Source organism: Podarcis muralis, chromosome 15 (assembly GCF_964188315.1).
Source record: "Podarcis muralis chromosome 15, rPodMur119.hap1.1, whole genome shotgun sequence".
Classification (NCBI taxonomy): Eukaryota; Metazoa; Chordata; class Lepidosauria; order Squamata; family Lacertidae; genus Podarcis; species Podarcis muralis.
In genome coordinates, this window is record NC_135669.1 from 31,787,716 (window position 1) to 31,804,554 (window position 16,839).

The 16,839-nt window shown below is 47.3% G+C and overlaps 2 protein-coding genes across 6 annotated transcripts in view; one reads left to right on the forward strand and one right to left on the reverse strand.

Moving 5' to 3' along the window:
* The window catches only part of AP2B1 (adaptor related protein complex 2 subunit beta 1), a 60,422-nt gene extending 45,785 nt beyond the window's left edge, over positions 1-14,637 (reverse strand). Inside the window, exons 1-5 of one of the 3 annotated variants that reach the window (XM_028707329.2) lie at positions 14,614-14,637; positions 7,323-7,380; positions 6,202-6,307; positions 4,561-4,696; positions 3,048-3,293 (exon numbers count right to left, since the gene is read on the reverse strand). In XM_028707329.2, coding sequence (XP_028563162.1) covers positions 3,048-3,293; positions 4,561-4,696; positions 6,202-6,307; positions 7,323-7,359 — 525 coding nt within the window. In that variant the 5' untranslated portion in view covers positions 7,360-7,380; positions 14,614-14,637. Of the gene's footprint in view, positions 1-3,047; positions 3,294-4,560; positions 4,697-6,201; positions 6,308-7,322; positions 7,381-11,456; positions 11,804-14,613 lie in introns of those variants that run through there. The other 2 variants (XM_077919698.1, XM_028707327.2) reach the window with 2 other exon arrangements.
* On the forward strand, positions 12,141-16,470 carry PEX12 (peroxisomal biogenesis factor 12). 3 transcript variants are annotated; one of them, XM_028707330.2, is made up of 4 exons: positions 12,141-12,242; positions 12,769-12,934; positions 14,242-14,804; positions 15,969-16,470. In XM_028707330.2, the coding sequence occupies exons 2-4, from the start codon at positions 12,809-12,811 to the stop codon at positions 16,366-16,368; spliced, it is 1,089 nt and encodes a 362-aa protein (XP_028563163.2). In that variant the 5' UTR covers positions 12,141-12,242; positions 12,769-12,808; the 3' UTR covers positions 16,369-16,470. The 3 variants fall into 3 exon arrangements, with proteins under 3 accessions (XP_028563163.2, XP_028563166.2, XP_028563164.2); XM_028707333.2 differs by having other exon boundaries at positions 12,181-12,242; positions 12,801-12,934; XM_028707331.2 differs by lacking the exon at positions 12,141-12,242 and adding an exon at positions 12,249-12,678.
* The last annotated feature ends 369 nt before the right edge of the window (positions 16,471-16,839 follow it).

Consider the following 16,839-nt stretch of genomic DNA (forward strand, 5'->3'; position numbering starts at 1 on the left):
AAGGTGCATCCAGCTTTCAGGAACCAGTTGCAGACTCTGACCAGGAAGACTTGGGTTATATTGCAGCCCATCAGCCACAGGACCAGGGGCCTCCATTGACCCCCTGGGGCTTCCCAGCCTTCCTGCTGCTATGTTGTTTGCATGAGGGGTGCAACCCGAGGCCTTCTCCTTTTTCTCTTGGAAGCTGGTGCAGCACAGTGGATAGCAGAACGGGCTACCAATAAGAACACACATGCCCTCCCCTAAAGTACATTTCGCTTCTGGCAAACCGCGTCATTTCTCATGCACAACATGGGAAATAGTAATACTGGCCCAATTCACAAGGCCGTTTCAGGGATTCCGATAGGATGAGGTTCGCGATAGGCTTTGGATGCTCAAAAACACTAGATAAAGAACACTCTTGCCTCTCTCTGGCCATCTCTCATTCCCCTGGGGCTTCTGTGACATCACTGCAGTTCAGTCAATCCCCAATCCCCAGGTTTTAACAGTCAACCTGTGCTTACTTCACAAGCTTCACCTTTTCAAGTTGCTGGTATATTGCTGTTGCTGTTGTTATTCATTAAATTAATATCCCGACCTTTCCTCAGAGGAGCTTAAAGTGGCATACATTGTTCTCTCCCCTCCCATCATACCCTCAGAACGCTCTTGTGAGGCAGGCAAGGCTAAGATAGGCAGACAGAGACTGACCTAAGGTTACCTCGTAAGCTGTAAAGCTGAGAGAAAATTTGGGCCTCAATCTCCCTCTTCTCATTCCATCACTCTAACCGCTATACCACACTGCTGCTTTCAGCAAAATGACTGGACCCCCTGCACTCAACCTGCAAAACGTCCCCGTTCTCAGCTTTAATAGGATGCTTCCGTCTTTCGCAATGCCCCAAAATAGCGTCCCCACAGGACCACAACACAGATTTTCACCTTTCTGCTGTAGCATTTTTGTCTTGGCATTTCGGGGGGTTGTATCTAAATAAGGCTTTTTTAACCTGGTGACAGTTAAATAAAGACTCAAGACATAGAAAAGGCATTCTTTTTACACTCCCCAACATAAGGAGACAGTTGCTTTGGCGAGAACACTGCGTCTCTGAGAAACCATCAATATTCATGGGAGGAAGTCTGAACAGAACCAGCTTGGAATGCTGCCTTTCAAAAGCCAGAAAGGCATCTAATTTCCTAGCAAAGGGCTGGCCGGGGGGAGAGAAGCAGCAGCTTCCAGCCAAATGTGAGGGCAGCAAAGTCAGACACTTTCGGAGCCATTGTCTCAGGAAAAGCCACAAGATCAAATCCAGAACAGCTCGTCCTGAGGTTCCTTGCTTGTGGAAGGGACTCTGGACTTGGCCAGCAAATACATCACTCTCAAGAGAGGCTCAAGCTGGCGGGATTGGAATTCTGGTCCATTACGGGCCCAGAAAGTGGGAAACCTGGACAATGGCACAAACAGCCCAGGATGAACAGGCAGCAACCAGATGTCACCTCCACCACCACCAACTACACGCAACAAGAAAGGGAGAGGAGGTTTGGGAATCTGTTCTCAATGGCAATTCTGGCCCTAACTTGCTTTGACTGGCCTGGTCAGAACTGGATGTATTTGAAGCTAGTAACCTAACATGGTGAGCTATCGGGAGCCTTCAAGGCAGGGCATTAGAAAAGTCTGCCCACAGCAGCTGCATTCAGCCCTTTGGGGAGACCTTAGAGGCTAGGCCTTTAGGTAATCCAGACCAGCCTTCCCTGCAGATGTTTTAGACTACAAGCCGCCCCCCTCGCCAATCTGGATATAACCTGCCCGAGGAAGGGTGCTCTCTGCTTGCCTGCAGGTCATCTCAAAGGCTTGTTTCCTGCCACAGATGATTACTCAAATGAACATATGAGAGTCTGGTAAATTGGAGAGGATCCCAAAAATCTGGCAGCCTGTAAGCAGGGACTCTGCACACAGACCAAATATGACCAGTGTACACGCATCAAGTTGGAGATTAAGGGGTTGACTAAAGCCCCACCACCAAACGCCCAAATGTAAAGTTCCCTGGTGTTGGGGGATTAATTCTGTTTGCCAGCAGGGGTGGGAAGGCATCTGCCTCAGCACCCAATGGTAGATGAGATCATGGCCAACCAATGCCATCACTGACTCCCCAAACCCCTATGGGGATTCAATCTGCTTGACCCTACTGGAACCAGAGCACTTCTCTCTGGTCCTAACCCAAAAGAGCTGGCAGCTGCCATCCCCGTTGAAATACAGGAGACGCCCCTGTAGAGACATCCTCATACCTTTTGAAGACACACATGTTCAGACAAATAGGCCCCTGATCTCTCAACCTGTGTCTGCCATGTTGCTTTAATACGACCGTTTCTATCGCATCTTTTCATTATGGGTGTTTACATTCTAATATTTCACATGGAACTGTTTTACTGATAACCAGCAGCCACGCATTGGACCTCGCTAGTGAATTCTACGGGGCAAAGAAACCTGTGCGGTTTCAAAACCAGTGGTTAAACATTATTAATTCAAAATGGCCTCCGCCTGTACCCAAACAGTCGAAAACCTGCTCCTTGGTCTCAGGAACCGTAAAATGGGTCTCCAGCTGTTGTTGGACTGCAACTCCCATCATCCCTAGTTGGCAGGACAAGTAGTCAGGTGGTGATGGGAATTGTAGTCCAAAACAGCTGAAGACCCACATTTGGGAAGCCTTGGCTTACATTAACCAACAGCGGCTGTCCAGGATTTCAGACACAACTCTTTTCAAACCTGTACCCAAGCATGATTCTAGTCCTCATTGTTCTGAGTAAAGGCTTGAAGCAGGAACATAGGAAGCTGCCTTGTGCAGAGTCAGACCAGTGGTCCATCCAGCTCAGCACCGGCCACAATGACCAGCAGGGTTTCAGACATCCCCACTTGGAGATGCTGCTGGGGACTGATCCTGAGGCCTTCCACACAGAATGCAGATGCTCTGGCGCTGAGCTACACAGCGCCACAATCCTGCGCACATACACACTTGCGTTAGCCAAGAAACATTATGCCAAGCGTCAAGGAAGCGTCCCCTGCGGGAGGGGTACTTTACCATGGGATTGGAGTCTGCAATGAGGTCGCGAAGGGAGTCCAGGAAGCCCTGGTCCTCCACCATCTGGGCGTTGATGTCGTGCAGCTTGGCCACGCAGACGGCCGCCGTCTTCCGCACGTAGGGGTCCTCATCCTTCAGGCACTTGCGGAGCGGCTCACACAGGTACTCGGTAATTTTGTCCACGCGGATGCAGCCCATGGTGCGCACTGCCAGCGCACGGATGAGAGGGTTGGGGTCTTCGCAGTCCTGGGGGCGGGAAAGAGAAGCAGGTCATCACAAAGATGTTCTGTGCAGTTTCACTCCCCAAGAGGGAAAGAGTTTGAGTCCTGCCACTTCCTGGGATGCAATCAAGTTGCTTCAGGGCTGGATTGCTGCAATGTGCTCTATGTGGGGCTTCCCTTGCGCTTGGCCTGGAAGCTGCAGCGAGGGCGGGATGCTGTGGCACGACTGCTGGCAGGAGTGAAGCCATGTCAACATGCAACGCCTCTGCTCAGAGAATGGCACTGGCTGCCAGTTTGCTACCTGGGCAAGTTCAAGGTGATACTACATGTGTGATTGCCTTACCCTGTATATGCCCACTCAACCACTTCAATCTGCTTGCATGTAATACCTGTTCCGCACCTTTAGCATGGCCACACGGACACTCTGGAACTCCCTGCCTATTGACACCAGGCAGGCACCTTTACTGTACTCTTTTTAACACCTGCTAAAACAATCTTGGGACACGGGTGGCGCTGTGGGTTAAACCAGAGCCTAGGACTTGCCGATCAGAAGGTCGGTGGTTCGAATCCCCGTGATGGGGTGAGCTCCCATTGCTCAGTCCCTGCTCCTGCTAACCTAGCAGTTCGAAAGCACGTCAAAGTGCAAGTAGATAAATAGGTACTGCTCTGGCGGGAAGGTAAATGATGTTTCCGTGTGCTGCTCTGGTTTGCCAGAAGTGGCTTAGTCATGCTGGCCACATGACCAATATAATGGCTCCCTCGGCCAATAAAGCGAGATGAGCACCGCAACCCCAGAGTTGGCCATGACTGGACCTAATAGTCAGGGGTCCCTTTACCTTTACTAAAATCATGCCTAGATGACCCTACCCAGATTTGCAGAATGTTGACATGTGTTGTAACCTGCCTTGATTTAACCTTTGATTTTTTAATTATTCTCTGAATGTTTCAAATAGGCCTTTTTAATTGTTCGTATTTTACTGTTTTATTCTTTTCGTAAACCGCTTTGAGGTCTTTTTTTGCTTCAATCAAGCAGTATATAGATTTTATTAAATAAAGCCATTCTCCTAAAGATGCGCAGCCCTGCCTGAAGATACTGAGGCTTGAACTTGGGATGCTCTTTCACTGAGGAATGGCTCTTCCTACAGTCGGAGGACATGCTGCATATAAGGATATCATCATAACATCGGGGAGAGGGGTTCCTTCTGCATGCAACCCGGCCATCTCGACAACTGGCACTTTGCTGGCATGTAGTAAAATTAAAGCACCCATAATTCCCCAACTGCCCCCATTACCTTCACAAAACTGTTGACTGCCATGATGGCCATATCCGGCTGGCTTTTGGCATAGTTCATCAAGTACAAGTAGACCAGCTTCTTCAGCTCCAGGTTGTCGGTCTGCATGCAGTTCACTACATCTGGGAAAAGGGAGCTAGATGATAGACAGAGAGAGGGAGGGAATGAGAATGTTGAGTTGAAGCAGGAACCCTGAAACTGGAAGCACAACTCCAACATTCCAAGCATATTATTATTATTATTATTACTATATTTTTAAGGAATATTTATTTATATTTTAAAGGATTAAATCTCAAAGCGGTTTAACGACACACTAAAACATCTAATTAAACATTGCTGAAGTACACATTCAAAGCAACATAATTAACAGGAAAGTCAAATACTATCTTAAAGATTTCAAAACGAAACACTGCGGAAGAGATCAACTACAGAACGCACATTTAACAAAAAAAATGACCTTAAACAGTTCGAAAGAAAACATTACCAAAGGCAGTCAAACATAAAACGCACTTTTAAAACAGATCTGCATTGCCTAACAGTAGGGCCGGCCCCAACGGAGGAAAAACTGAAGCGTGGAAATCTGACTTGGGGTCTCAGGTCAGACTTGCAAGTTGGTGGTTGTGACTGGGCCAAAAAGGCCTGGCTGGCCTGATTCATCCCATGGGCTGGAGGTTCACCACCACTACCACCTGCCCTACAGAATTTGGCAATAGGGGATCCTATGACCCTCCTGTTTTTGCTGGACTGCCCATGATGTGTTGGGGCTGATGGGAGCTGGAATCTCAACAATATTTAGAGGAGGAACATTTCCCCCTGAGTATGCCCAGAGATTGCTTTCTCCATGACAGCAAAGAGTCCCAGTCACATGGACAGGGTGGGGAGCCTGCCACTCTCCCAGTGTTGCTGGACTAAAACTCCCCTCACCCCTAGTGACTGGGCACGGTGCACTGGGGCTGATGGGAGCTGGACTGCAGCAATGGCTGGAGGAGAGATGCAGCTTCCTGCATCCCTGCTAGAGGGCTCCAGCACTGCGGAGACAGAAAGAGATGAAAAGGAGTGTTACCTGAAGGCTAACACATATTGGGAAATGATACATAATGAATTGAAAAAAATGTTCGAAAGTACTTTCCAAAAAAACCCAGAGTCCTTTCTGTTGGGGATAATTCAGACTGAAATTCCCAGGTGTCAAAAAGGTTATTTATGTATGCCACTACTGTGGCCCATGTTTTGTTAGCTCAAAAATGGAAAACGAGCGAGGTCGCAACCAAAGAAGAATGGTAATTTAAGTTGGCAGAATATGTGCATCTTGCAGACTTAACGTATAGCATAAGAGAACAAGAAGAACATATGTTTAGAGAAGACTGGAAAACGTTTATTGAATATATGGGAAATAATTGTGTACAGCTGAAAATGCTGGCAGCATTAAGATAAATTCAACAGTGTAAATAAGCTTTGATGGATGTAATAATGGAATACTGAATGGTATGGTTTTGTAAAATATGCAGGGATTTATGATATGTAAAATGAACCACGGAAAGAGAAGGAGCGAAGTCACTGATATTGTAATGATGTAAAAATGAGTACTTTAAATTGTAAAACAGAAAATTTAATAAAAATCATGTATTTATATAGGAGTGTTACCTGACATCCTTCCCCACGGTCATTGCAGCAATGACCTTCTTCACAGCTTCTTTCCTCTTCTCCTTCTTCTCATTGTTGAGCTCCGCTTTCAGTTCAAAGATCTCCCCTGAAATGAAACGTGAGGCCGTGAGAGAGAGCCACAGTGTACAGAAATAATATGGCATAATGAGGACTCCTGCTGATTTGGGCCCATGGCCCATCAAGCCAAGGACCCTCTTCTCAAAGCAGCCAAACAGACGCCTGTGGGAAATGTACAAGGATCCAAGCACAACAGCATTTTGCCCTCCTGCGGCTTCCACCAACTGGTATTTCAGAAAGCACTGCTGCCTCCAACTGTGGCGGCAGAGCATAGCCATCGTGGCTAATGCCACCAATAGCCCCCTCTTCCAGGAAAAGGAATTCCCCACCACTCAGGTATCATGCAGTATACCCAGTATACCTGAAGGAGCATCTCCACCCCCATTGTTCAGCCTGGACACTGAGGTCCAGCTCCAAGGGCCTTCTGGCAGTTCCTTCCCTGAGAGAAGCGGTGTTATAGGGAACCAGGCAGAGGGCCTTCTCGGTAGTGGCACCCACCCTGTGGAAATCCCTCCCATCAGATGTCAAGGAAATAAACAACTACTATATCTGACGTTTAGAAGACATCTGAAGGCAGCCCTGTTTAGGGAAGTTTTTAATGACTGATGTTTTAATGTATTTTTAATCTTTTGTTGGAAGCCGGCCAGCCACTCTGGGGAAACCCAGCCAGATGGATGGGGTATAAATATATTATTATTATTATTAATTATTATTATTACTATTACTATTATTATACCTAAACAGCAGGAAAATTGCTTTAGATTCCATCTAGAACATTTCCCAAGAACTGAAATGGAGACTGATTCAGCAAAACCTAATATTCTGCAGACACTGGACTCGGCAATGGTTTTATAGGATGGCTGCCAAACCGTTTCCCTCAAACCCAGTGGAAAGAGAGGTGGCGTGGAAGGAAGAGCCTCCATGTGATCTAGCATGCTGCCTAGGCTTTTGAACCACATCTGCATCATTCCCAAATCCTCCCCCCCCCACCCAGGTATCTCAAGAAACAAGCTGCAATATCACATTAATGAGTGGAATCTAACCTTTTTTATTGGTGGTGAAATATTTGGAGTCCGTCATGATTTCAAGTTCTTATCACACCTGGAAACAAACAATATAGCAATATTTTAATGCTTAATAACAATAATAATAATAAAACCCTATGTCGGTTACATAAAATGGTACAAAATAGTTCTTTAGAGAAGAGCAGACATAATACAATTATTAAAATACATTTAAGAATTAGGCTTTATACTCTGCCGGATGCTCTGAGAATTAGGTAAGAGGGAACTTTATCAATTTGAAGCATTAAAGAAAAACTCTCCTAGATGGACCAAAAGTCCATCTAAGAGCACTTTTATCAACAGAAACCCACTGGAAGATCCCAGGCGGCTCTCACAGACATCTCCTGCTTTTTTCTAGCACCTGTCAGAGAGAGGTATTCTGTTTCTCCATTTTTAATCCTATATTCACAAAGGGTCACACAGAAATCCACCCATATCCATAATCCATCACCTTTTTGCCCAGTCTTTCCGTAAGTTTGGGCACTGTCATGTTATTCACTCATTCTTTTTTTTTTGCATTCAAATCCTGCCCTATATATACATATATACATATAAACATATAAACATACACATATATATATATATATATATATATATATATATATACACACACACCCCACCCTCTCATAAAATATCAGGGTGGCATAAAGCAATATAAAATTTGTATTAAATAAAAATGATTTTAAAAATAAGTAAGAAATCCATCTTCCAGTGCGGTCGTACCAACACTTCAGGGCTTCCTGTCTATCGACATGAGGTAGGCTGCCTGTTTAAAATGAAATTGTTGAGGTAAGTCTTTCCAGACACACAGGAGATGTATTTTAAACTCTTTCACCACTAATTTTAATTATTTTTAAACAATTTAACCTGTTTTTTCTTGGCAAATTAAATATCGTTTGTAAACCGCTTAGAAGTTTTACTACAATCATGTATAAATTTTGTAGGGAGAGGAACTTTTTAAAAAAATAATAATCATCCAAAGCAGTACAAAACAATAATTAAAACGACTGGCTGAATAAAAAGTATTTTAAACAACTGCATAGCCTGTTGGCACACACACACACACAAAAAAAAACTTTCAGAGAAACCCCTGAAAGTTAAAAGTAAGGATGCAAGAATGCCTGCTGAATCTCTGCTGGAAGGGCCTTCCAAAGAGACACTAAATATCTGACTTCTGGATGAGGCCATCCTCTATTCCTAAAAGTACTCACATAATTCATTTATTTGTAGAACTATTTTATATTTCTATTCAGCAGGGGAGGCCAGTAGGTGATGGTGGGGGCACTGCCCGGCTGGTGCTAACCTATAACAGGGCATTTTCAGTGGTGGTTTCCCCAGCTGCGGAATGCCCTCTCTAGCAAGGTGCATTTGTTTCCCTCGTTATTAACATTCATAGTGGATCTTAAAACACTCCTATCCACCCAGGCCTTTGATGGCCAAAATATACTGTTCCAGGCAACCTGAAATTATTCAAAGTGAAGCTATGTGATTATTTCTTAAAATGCGTTTAGGGGTTATTAGCATTTTGAAATGGGATTTTATTTTAATGGCATTGTTTTGCTGTCTGCCGCCCTGGGCTCCTTTGGGAGAAAGGGTTGGGAAATTTAGATAGATAGAAATTAGATAGAAATCTAATTGACAACAATAATACAGGATGCTGGCACTTTGAGACTGCAGATGTTTTCCCATCCCTGGGTAAAATTAGTAGGGAGGGATGCATGAGCAAGTTTTTAAAACGAGGGACAGATGAAAAATCTCTCATAGAGTCATCTCACCATCCCACAGCAGTCTAAGCAAGAGGGGTGTCTCACCAGTGCCAGTGCATTTTTCTAGGAACCAAGATCTGATAGACCAAAAGGTGATTTGGGCAGGTGGGGAGCATCTAATGACCTATTGCGCCAAACCAAATTCCTGGGAACTGTGAGGAGGGGAGGTAGATACAGATCCTTTACCGGAAATTTATTTTTGTTTGTTGAATTTATATAATTACCTGGGCTGCTTACAAAGAAACAAACAGTGCTAAAAAGTACAATATATACCATGATTCCAATAATCAAAAAGCAATAGAAGGAGGTAAATACTGATAAAAATTACAAGACTTAAAGGAACCTGGATTTAAAGTAGAATTAAAATGAGTGAATGAACAGGGTGAGTTGTTGCAATAAAGATATTTTTTATTTTAAAAAAAAAATGAACAGGGTGAGTGAACCTGGCACAGAAAGGACCAGAAATTAAGATTCTGATAACAGCATGAAGAAATCTGATCTATTTCTCTAGGTATGATACAAGGCCAGGGGTCAAAATTGCAATCTGACACTGATGCAGAATTTTGACACTGATGCATTCAAATTTAAGGGAGGGTTGCAAGGAGTCCTGGATACAAATCCATGTTGTAACAGGACAAATCTTTATTTGTGTAAGATTCAGAAATGTTGATATAAAGGATGCAGAATAGGCTTCCCAAAGCCTCATCAGATCCTAGTCCTAGCATGTATAAAGGGACAGACTGCCCTCTGAGAATCTGCAAAGTGCATTTCCCTCTGCATATACAGAGTGAGCCCTTTAAAAGAGGCCCTGTGGATACAGATTACACATGTTCCACGGGGACTCTTTTAAAAGACTCACCCTGTATTTCCAGAATCAAAAAAGGAGGGATTTCCAGGGCAAAAAGTCTTATTTCTGGCCCAGGCTAAAAATCCAGTCCACCACTCCAGCTTCTCCAGCCCTTCTGGCTAAACTGGGGAGGGGGGGGACACGCAGGTAGAAGCTCTCCTCCGAAAAACCTTTGAGTCTGCTCTAAGCCTTTCCTCTTTGGTTTAGTTTGAGACCTGTTCAAATTAAATGGTACAAGGATGATCTGCTATGCTCTCTCTCTCTCTCAGACTCGGAACACCCCTTCCAACCTGGAAATCTGAATCCAGTTACAAAGATTTGGGATGAGAGACCCAACAAGGAAGAGGGAAGGTTTCAACTGGACTTTGCATTGAGGGGCCACTACCCCACCCCAGTTTCCAAACCCTAAAAAGGGAGCAGAGTGAGGAGAGGAAAAGGCAGGTTTCGGAGGGGAGATAAAAAGAGGACAGAATCTGCCTCCATCCCATGCCAAAATCTGGACCAATTTCAACCCTCTCCAATATTCCATTTTATGTTCAGTCCATTTATACCATACTTCCAAGACACTCCTCCACCCCCAGAAGCTGTCTCTGACCTGGCCCCGCCCCGCCTCCATTCATAAGACCAGGGCCAGTTCCCACTTTCCCTCTCTCCACCTGCACCAGTGAAAAAGGGGGAATTTTCATGCAACCCCCACTGTAGAAACCCCACTGGAGTCCCCCCCCCCCAAAACCCCAGGTCCTCCCATTCCTTCACTCCAAACAAGCCCATGCTTCATTTTCTCCAGCCTCCCCCCACAACCAACTCCGAATGCCTTTCTTCATTCTCTGGGGTGCTCCAGGATCTCTGTCGCCTGCTGCCCCACTGCAGGGACAACTCTACCCTTGCAATATTGCACACAACATACATTCTGTAGGTAAGCCACTCTGGGCGCCTTTTGGGCTGGGTACAAATAATCTAAATAAAGACTCAGATTAACAGGTGATTAAACAAATTACATTGTTGTTATTAATATTAATAACACTGCCAAGGCCCTTCACCTTGCTCCATAATAATAATAATAACAATAATAATAATAATAATAATAATAATAATAATGGCAAAAGCAATAATGGCAATAATAATATTACTGCCAAGTCCAGGCCCCCCCAAGCACAACCTTGGGGTAGGGGGAAAAGAAAGAATCCTTCTAGTCTGGGGGAGGGGCACGCATCCCCCCCAAGCCCTCCTGAAAGGCGTGCACCTCCCACACCCCATCTCAAGCCCCCCCTTGGAGGGAGCCCCAGTTCCTGCCCTCCCCCCTCAACAAACAACAGAGGGCTCCCCCAATGGATGCTGCCCCCTTTTTTCGGAAAGGAGAAGGGATGTGCCCCTCCCCTATTTCCTCTCGCCCAGCCCAAAACAGAGGTACCCGTCGCCCCGCTCCCCGTTACGAGACCCCCCCACCAATTCCCCCCAAGGGGCGGGGCCACCCCGAAGGGCCCCTCCCCCCCGACTCACCTGCAAGGGGGTGGCGGGTCCTCGAGAACCTCTTTGGCTGGCGGGAGGGGGGGGGCAGCAACGGCCGCGGAGAGCCACAAGCAGCTCGGCTGGGGAGGCGGCCGGAAACCGGGATGTCTCGGAGGACCAACCAACCGTCCGCGCCACGCCTTCTCGCCTAGAGCGTCGCGTGGCCACAGAACTTGAGGGGCCTAGGTCGGCCCACGCTCACTTCCGGCCGGAGGGACATAGATGTAGAAAGGAGTGAGTGGCCCAGGTACATGCCTGACACCGCACTTGTGCGTTTCTGGTTTTTTGTTTTTAAAGGCCACTCATTATACCCTCAAAGAAGATATAAATACGGGGTTTTTTGAACCACGGAGATGACGAAGGCTAGGCAGGAGACGCTTTACCTTCCCCCACCGGCAATAGCGGGTTTCCGGCCATTGCAGGAAGTTCCACCCCCTTATCACACTACTACTTCCTGGAAAATGTTCAATTGTATATATGAATAAACTCTTCATTACAGTATTGCATACATCTGTGCCTGTGTGTCAATACGCATTTTTTATATTTAGTAAAAAAAATCATTATATAATATATTTATATTGCTTGCTATATTATACATTATTTATACAGTATATTAACATGCAACAAAATAAGATGCCTCATGCCTTAGCCCCTTCCTAACTCTACCTTACCATAGAGATGAGGAAGAAAGGCTAGAATAGGCTTCACCTGAGCTACTTCCGGTCTCACATTTGGACCAGGAGACAAGGAGACCCATGGAGTGCTGGAGGAGCTGAGGTTGTGCTAAGAGGGAAGCGCGGGGAAGGGGAGGAAAGGGAGACCCCAGCCCACCCCTGTTCCTTCCTTTAATAATATCATGTACCGTATACCCCGCCCATCTGGCTGAGTAGCCCCAGCCACTTTGCTTTTCCTTCTCCCGAGGGGTGGCTGGTGATGGGGGCACAGACACAGAAAGCAGCCTCATGCAGAGCTCTGCATAGCTCAGTATTACCCACACTGACTGGCAGCAACAGTTCTCCAGGGTCTCTCCCCCCCCCCCCCATCCTATCTGGAGATGCCACTGGAGCTTGAACTTGAGACTGCCCTCACGCCACCCTCCATCCTCCCAAGTGCAGGTGCTGTAATTTCCCAGGCTTCAACTTTTCCGAAGGCTAGAAGTTTGTGAAGCTTCACTGAGTCCGAAGCAGTAGGGCATCAGATTGTACACCAAAAGGTGAATGCCCCTAATGCCCCTCTGAATCCAGAAGCTTTGTGCACCCTATTAACAGCAGCCTGCGGTAACCATTTTCGTTCTTTCCATAAGATTTCACCAGCAATCCGGATTTTCCATTCCAGAAGACGCCATGGCAGAGCATGGGGCTCACCTCACTGCGGCCTCCATCTATGAGGACAGGCCATCCATCTTTGAAGTCGTTGCCCAAGACAGCTTGATGTCAGCTGTGAGGCCTGCACTGCAACATGTGGCCAAGGTAACAAAAATTCCCCGTGGGCGGCATTCCACCCTGCTGAGTGGTATTCAGCAGGATGGCCTACTGCTACTTCTCTGTGCCTGTGGGACCAGCCCAAGATGGCTGCAAATAAAATGTTTTAAGTGTATTGTAAAGTGCATTATACAATTGTGACACTAGATGGCAATTGCGAGCTATGGCAAAATCAATATATTTTTCAAAACTTTTTAAAAAGCATTTTCACATTTTTTTATTTGTCTAGATTCAACCTATAGCTACTGCTTTCAATCATCCATTGAATATTTTTATATACCTGCTTGTCAGTAATTCTAATGCTTTATACAGTGGTGCCTCGCAAAACGAAAAACTCGCAAGACGAAAGAGTTTTCCGTTTTTGAGTCGTTCCGCAAGACGAATTTCCCTATGGGCCTGCCTTCCCGGGACAGCGGAGACTTCTCCGCTGTCCCGGGCGATCTTAAAATGCTGGCGGGCGGCAGCGAAGCCTTCGCTGCCGCCCGCCAGCATTTTAAAATCGCCCCGGGACAGCAGAGGCTTCGCTGCCGCCCGCCAGCATTTTAAAATCGCCCCGGGACAGCGGAAAAGTCTCCGCTGTCCCGGGGGCTTTTAAAATGCTGGCGGTCGGCAGCAAAGCCCTCCTGTCCCCGGAGCTTGCAGGGCGGGAGATGGGGAGAAGGGCTTTTCTTCTCACCGCCAGCCTTCAGAACAGCATTCTGAAGGCTGGCGGTGGGAAGAAAAGCCCTTGTCCCCCCCCCCCAGGCTTCAGAAGAGGTCGGGGGACAGACTGTCTCCAGACCTGGTCTGAAGGCGGTTTCCATAGGAACGCATTGATTGATTTTCAATGCATTCCTATGGGAAACCATGCTTCGCAAGACGAAAAACTCGCAAGAAGAAAAAACTTGCGGAACGAATTAATTTCGTCTTGCGAGGCACCACTGTATTTTTATAAACAGCTTCAATCAAACAATATATAAAAATTTTGTTAAGTGAAATAACTCAGTAAGCAGCCCGGAAGCTCAGGAGAACCTAGGAAGCTGTGTTTACCTTGCATGCTTTGGCAAAGGGGCATCTGTTTGGCCACTGGGAGGCTACTGGACTTGATGGCCCTTTGACCTGGTCCGGAAGGGCTCTTAATTGTTATACCATTGTTCCATCTAGCTCAGAATTGTCTACAGCAACCTTCCCCAAAAGTGCGCCTGCCATGCTGGCTGGGGCTGAGAATTACCCCTGAGACAATGCAGCTCTTATCAGGGGTGGGGAGGGGGGAGACTTCCTGCCCCTTACTTAGGCCTTGCTTTCTCTTGCGCCAGGTGCTGGCTGAATCCAACCCTGGCCGTTATGGCTTCCTGTGGCGCTGGTTTGACGAAATCTATGCCCTCCTGGATCTGCACCTCCAGCATCACTTCCTCTCAAGGTGCAGCGCCTCTTTCGCTGAGAACTTCTACAGCTTGAAGAGAGTGGTGATGAGTTACGGGGGCAGCAAGCCCAGGCAGAGGCGCTCAGTCACTGCCGGGTTGCCACGTAGGCCTCACTGGAAATCCCTCTGCCTGCTGGTCCTCGTTCCCTACCTGAGGACCAAACTGGAGGCGCTGGTTTCCCGTCTCCGGGAGGAGGACGATTACTCTATCCACCCGCCATCGTCGGCCTGGAAGCGGTTCTACAGGGCCTTCCTAGCCGCTTACCCCTTTGTGAACTTGGCTTGGGAGGGCTGGTTCCTGGTCCAGCAGCTCTGCTACGTCCTGGGGAAGTCCCGGCACCACTCTCCCATGCTGATGCTGGCTGGCGTCCAGCTGGTCAGGCTCACGGCGGAAGATGTGCGAGCCTTAGAGAAGGTGGCAGCGGCTGTGAGCGGGAGCCCAGAGCCAGCAGGAAGGTGAGCTGAAATGGGGAAACGGGCAAGCTCTGAAAGGGACATAAGGACAGCCAAACCATCTGTGTGGACCAGGGCAGTGCAGCACGCGTGCGGCCTATTTTGGCAGCCCTCAGCAACATTTGACACTTGCAACCCTTGTGCTGCCTTCTCAAAGCCAGGTAAACAAGGTGCTGGGTTTTGGGAAGGAGGTGTGATGGCTCTGGCAAGATCCCACCTCTTTCCCAAAGCCTAGTGTTTTTCCAGCTTTGGAAAGAAAGTGGCAGGGCTTTAGAACCCTGCCAGAGCCTCACACCAAAATATTGGAGCAATCTACAGCAATTGGGCAAGAGATTCCTGCATGGCAGGAGGTTGGAGTAGCTGACCCTTATTGTCTGTTCCAACTCTACGATTCTAAGATTGTAAGACTAATTGTGCATAAAACAGTACGATAAATTCCAAATTTTAAGAGAGGAAATCGGAAATCAGGTAACTGTTCTATCTTTAATTGCCTATATATGAGAATAGAAAAGTTTCCAGCAGGCAGTTTAAAAGCTGGCACAGAAGGTGCCTGCTGAATCTCCATTGATAGAAGATTCCCCGGTTTTGGGCAGATGACACTAAAGACTCTGTTTCTTCCTGTTGTCATATGAGCCTCACCAACCCGGATAGCTCAGTTTGTTAGAGCATGGTGCTGATAATGCCAAGCTTGCAGGATCGATCCCTATATGGAACAGGTACATATTCCTGCATTGCAGGGGGTTGGACCAGATGATCCCTAGGGTCCCTTCCAACTCTACAATTTGATGATTCTAGCTCGAGAAACCCACTCTGCTCCTGCAGATGAGCTCAGTGATCGAGCTGGAATATAAGGGTTCAGGAAATCCCTGAGTGGTTCAGGGCTCTGCAAATTAAGAGAAGAACCTTGAGACTGGCTTCGTAGCAGATGGGCAGCCGGTAGAGACAGTTAGCAGTAGTGTCAAATTTTCTCAGCCAGATGTCCTCATCAGCAGTCTGGCTTCTGCATTCAGCACCAGCTGGAGCCTCCAATCCAGGCCTCCTCAGGGCAGCCCTACAAAGACTGCATTACATTAATCCAGCTCCAAGATACTGACTACAGTGGTCAGCTGGCAGCATAGAAGATGCCTTCACTCAGTGCTCTTTTTTTATCTGTCTTGTGTCTCATAGCTTGAAACAGCAGGTACAGTCTGCCGCAAAAAAAGCCTTGGGCGGCCTGGCCTTCTCCCTCTCCACCGGGCTCTCCGTGGGCGTCTTCTTTCTCCAGTTCTTGGAATGGTGGTACTCGTCTGAGAACCAGGAGTCCATCAAGTCCCTGACAGCTCTGCCTACCCCTCCGCCGCCCGTCCACCTGGACTGCAGGGCAGGCTCCCCGCTCTTGCCGAAGCTCAAGACCGTCTGCCCACTGTGCCGCAAAATCCGCGCCAACGACACGGCCCTCTCCACCTCCGGCTTCGTCTTCTGCTACCGCTGCGCCTACAACTACGTGAAGCAGCACCAGCGGTGTCCTATCACAGGCTACGCCACGGAACTCCAGCACCTTGTCAAACTGTACACCCCTGAAAACTGACGGAGGTGGCCCACATCCTGTCTCAGGCACCACGTGGCTGGATGGGATACTTGATTATGTTTGTATGTGTTTCTCTTGTACACACATGAAATTTATCTGCTACGCAGGCATCCCGTGACGTTTTATTGGTGGTCTCTATGAGCTTGGCTACTGTATGAAAAGCAGGCAGGCTTTGACCGTTGAGAACTCTCTGGTTATCTCGCTCAACTTATTTCTCCTAGAAGCTAAGGAAGATTAGCTGAGTGAGAGAACTAGAGAGATAAGCCCGCTTTGCCTTCTTCCTTTCAGTACATGAAGACACACCTCCATTGCAGGCTCCCATATATGAGAATTCAGAAGGCTCCCTGTGCACAGAGTGGTGTGCCTCAACTTTCTTACTGGCTATTTTGCTCAGCTAATTTCCCCCCTGGAACAAATTAGGCTGTGATGGGTATCAATGCATGTGTCCCTTCCAGAGTCCTGACAAATCTA